General features: G+C 41.9%; 1 protein-coding gene across 1 annotated transcript; it reads left to right on the top strand.

Annotated features, from left to right (window-relative positions):
* Positions 1-1686: 1686 nt before the first annotated feature.
* LOC308374459 (gap junction epsilon-1 protein) lies at positions 1687-2945 on the top strand (the record flags this gene model as incomplete). Its single annotated transcript, XM_080850240.1, has 3 exons — positions 1687-1725; positions 2130-2312; positions 2544-2945. 3 exons carry the CDS (start codon positions 1687-1689, stop codon positions 2943-2945), a joined length of 624 nt encoding a protein of 207 aa, XP_080706366.1.
* Positions 2946-3666: the final 721 nt, after the last annotated feature.

Raw genomic sequence — 3666 nt, 5'->3', positions numbered from 1 at the left:
CTTGCTATTTTTCTATAGTGGCAGTTGAAGGGATTTTCCTTATAGTAAAGGTCTTCCTTATGTCCTGAGGTGATGGGAAGGTGATTGAACAGTTCACTCACTGGGGTTTACATGTGAAGAGGAACGTACACATTTTTCTGGAAAAGTTTGTTGTTTGAAGGCCAGGTAACATGTTTTGTGAATCTTTTTGATACAGATGCTTTGAAACTGTGAAGTAAGCATGGGTCAGTCTGTCAGTTCTAGTCCTATGGCAAATATTTCCCACATTTGTAGATGACAGTACAAATGAGTGCCCACAAGTAATGGAATTGTATGAGAGTTCCTCAATGAAGTTGGTTGCTTTTTGACTTGCTTCTTAAATCTAACTGAACCATATCATAAACATGTTATGCCAGATGCTACAAACCACATATGGGGACTCTTAAGAATACTGTACCTATTGTGTTATAACAAATTTGCACTCTAAGCACTGGATTTTCTCTGTCATCCTGGAAAAGTGCTCATAGTGCTAAAGGTCTTGTGAGGTGTCGGTTTGTTGAATCCATCTGTCAGTTTAAAGCAGTTCTCCTCTTTTCCCCGGGCTACTGAGCACGCAGGTCACCCAGCTGAAAAGCCTGGAGCTTTTATGTTGACTCGTTGCTCTTCTGTTGCAGAGAGGGCATTGTAACAGGCCAGTGGCTCTGCTCTCTGTGTGGTCGGCTATTCAGATCCTCCACTCAGTAGCCCTCTGCCACCCACAGCCGTATTCAGCGTCAGACCTCCGATCATGTCGCCCTGACGTGCTTTGTCTGTGGAGCTCGTGCTGTGTGCTGCTGCGCTGCGCTTGCCTTGGAGGGAGGGGGGGGAGGAGAGGTGGAACGTGTACCCTGGATGGGGCCTGTCTCCAGCTCCCTCACTGATGGATCAGGGCTGGCATGAAGGAAGACCCTGCACTCCAGCCAAATGGGGAGGACTAACAACTCACCGCCTGGACTCCGCTTGGTGCAGTGGCTTTTTATTTTCTTTGGGGCCTAGTGGGGTTAAAATCGCCAGTGGGGTTAAAATCGCTATTGATTTCCTGACAGAAGAGTCATATACATTCTGTCTTAGTAATACTGAGAACATGTTTTTAGACAGGATTTACGTAAACTTACTTACTTCTTGGCTTTCAGAGGGTTTTATGTGGATATTTTGGAATGCATAATTACATGTTCTGAGTCTATACACCAACGGGACCTTTAAAACATCTGAAATGAATTTGTTCAATAGATGAAATAGGTTTTATATTCACAGTTGTTGTCATAGTTTCACTCTGTTTCGGTTTTCCATACTGTATATTTAAGGTCAAATAAATATATTTGTTTTGGAGGGCTTTAACTAAAGTGGTCTCCCCCTCACCTGTTTTGCTGTGTGTGGTGTGAGGGCGGTGTTTTTTTTTTTGCTGACGGAGGTCAGTGGGGATTATGAAGGGAGCACATGTCAATCGCTTTTGTGTGGCCCTTTTTGTTGCGTGTGGGTACCTCGTGAGTACACTGCTGCAGGTCTGGGGGAATGAAAAGGAAACATGCATTCACAGGGGCTTTGCACTGCCGCAAAGGTCATTCGGAGCAATAGAGTGTTACAGCTAGAGTCTGACAGATGCCAGCAGTTCGGCAATGAAGGCCAAGCATCAGAGATTAGCTGAACTTATAGAAAAGGGACTAAACCATGTCTTTAAACTACATCAAGAACTTCTATGAAGGATGTGTGAGTACGCATAGGGTTCCATTTGAGAATTGTATGTTTTCTTTATCAGTTAAGACCAGAAAAACGAAAGACTTGTGACTTGAAAAAAGAGAGATGCTCTGTATTACTTGACAATTCCCAGTTTTACCCATTTGGATTGTAGTTATTGTTTTTTTTTTTTTTTAATAGCATAAATGACAAACCGTGGGATTATGTTTTTTCAGTATTAAGAAAGAGGGATGTTTTTTATTTAAATGGATGAACGTTGACAATTTGCTATAATATAAGTGTTCTCTACATATCTTCCTCTCTGTGTGTTATCTGTCTTAATGTCTGTCTGTCTGTCTGTTTGTTTGTCTGTGTCTGTCTGGCTGTGTGTCTATCTACCTTTGTATTTATATATCTGCCCTTATTTTGTGATCCAGCTGCGGCCTCCCACTGTGATTGGCCAGTTCCACACTTTGTTCTTTGGCTCTGTGCGCATGTTCTTCTTGGGGGTTCTGGGATTTGCAGTTTACGGAAATGAAGCCCTTCACTTCAGCTGTGATCCAGACAGCAGGGAACTCAACCTCTTCTGTTATAACCAGTTTCGACCGATAACTCCGCAGGTACAGAAAATCCATCTTTACATGTTAGTGTTTGAGGTTGGTGTCTAAACAAAAGAAATACTATATTTTATACTTGATTTAGATTTTTTGTTTTCAAATTCAAAATCTGTGGTTGTCATAACATTTCAAGTTTTTTTTTTTACAATGTTTGTACTGTTTTTTTTCCACTTGAAGCGCTACTAATGATGAATGTATGAATCACTTAAACACCCTTCTTTCCCTGCCTCAAAGGTTTTCTGGGCCTTGCAACTGGTGACTGTTCTCGTACCTGGGGCTGTTTTCCACCTCTATGCTGCCTGCAAGAACATTGACCAGGAGGACATCTTAGAGCGGCCCATCTACACTGTCTTCTACATCATATCTGTGCTCCTGCGGATCATTCTAGAAGTGGTGGCCTTCTGGCTCCAAAGCCACCTGTTTGGCTTCCAAGTGCACCCACTGTACATGTGTGATGCCAGCGCGCTAGAGAAGGCTTACAACCTCACCAAGTGCATGGTCCCCGAGCACTTTGAGAAGACCATATTCCTCAGCGCTATGTACATTTTCACCATCATCACCGTTGTGTTGTGTGTCGCTGAGATCTTTGAGATACTTTGCAGGAGACTTGGCTATTTAAGCAATGTAAGTCAATGACCCTTCGCTTTAACCCAACATACACACACACACACACACACACACACACACACACACACACACACACAAACATCCACCCTTTCGCATACATACGCACACACACACACACACACACACACTTTCTCTCTCACACACATGCATACACAACAACACACAAAAGCGGGGAAGTATACGTACCTCAAGAAAACGAATGTCTACTCATAACTGTTTTGTGGTGTACATGATAATAGGATTATACTTGATTACAGAATATACGTGTGGTTGGCTGCTGGGGCACTGGACTTTTGCTTTCCTGCGTGTGAAATGATCATCTGAAGATGTTTCATATGTGGTATTTGTAAATAATTGTCAAACATCCATCCAACTTGAGTGACATTATTCCCTACTAAAAGCCAGGACTTATGAAATGCTTTGTTGCATACAAAAGGTTTTAGTCACGTGGCAAGTGCATGATGTGAGATCATCAACACCGCTTGTGAGATCATAATCAGATACTACAGGGTACTACAAACTTTTGTATGTGCTGAAGTAATCCATAATTTTGGCCGTAAGTGTATAATCTCAGGTAGAATGTGACATACTGTGAAGTGACTGGATTTGTACTGGATTTATTTTATCCCATTCAAATTTGATACACAGGACTAACAACCATTTTATCTCTATTTCTCATGATTTCTCTTTGAGTAGTATCTTACTAAAATCATTATTTAGAGGCCTTTTT

This window comes from Sprattus sprattus, assembly GCF_963457725.1.
Source record: "Sprattus sprattus genome assembly, chromosome: 13".
Taxonomy (NCBI): Eukaryota; Metazoa; Chordata; class Actinopteri; order Clupeiformes; family Clupeidae; genus Sprattus; species Sprattus sprattus.
Note: the sequence above shows the minus strand (reverse complement) of the source record. Positions and strands in the feature narration are given on the sequence as shown.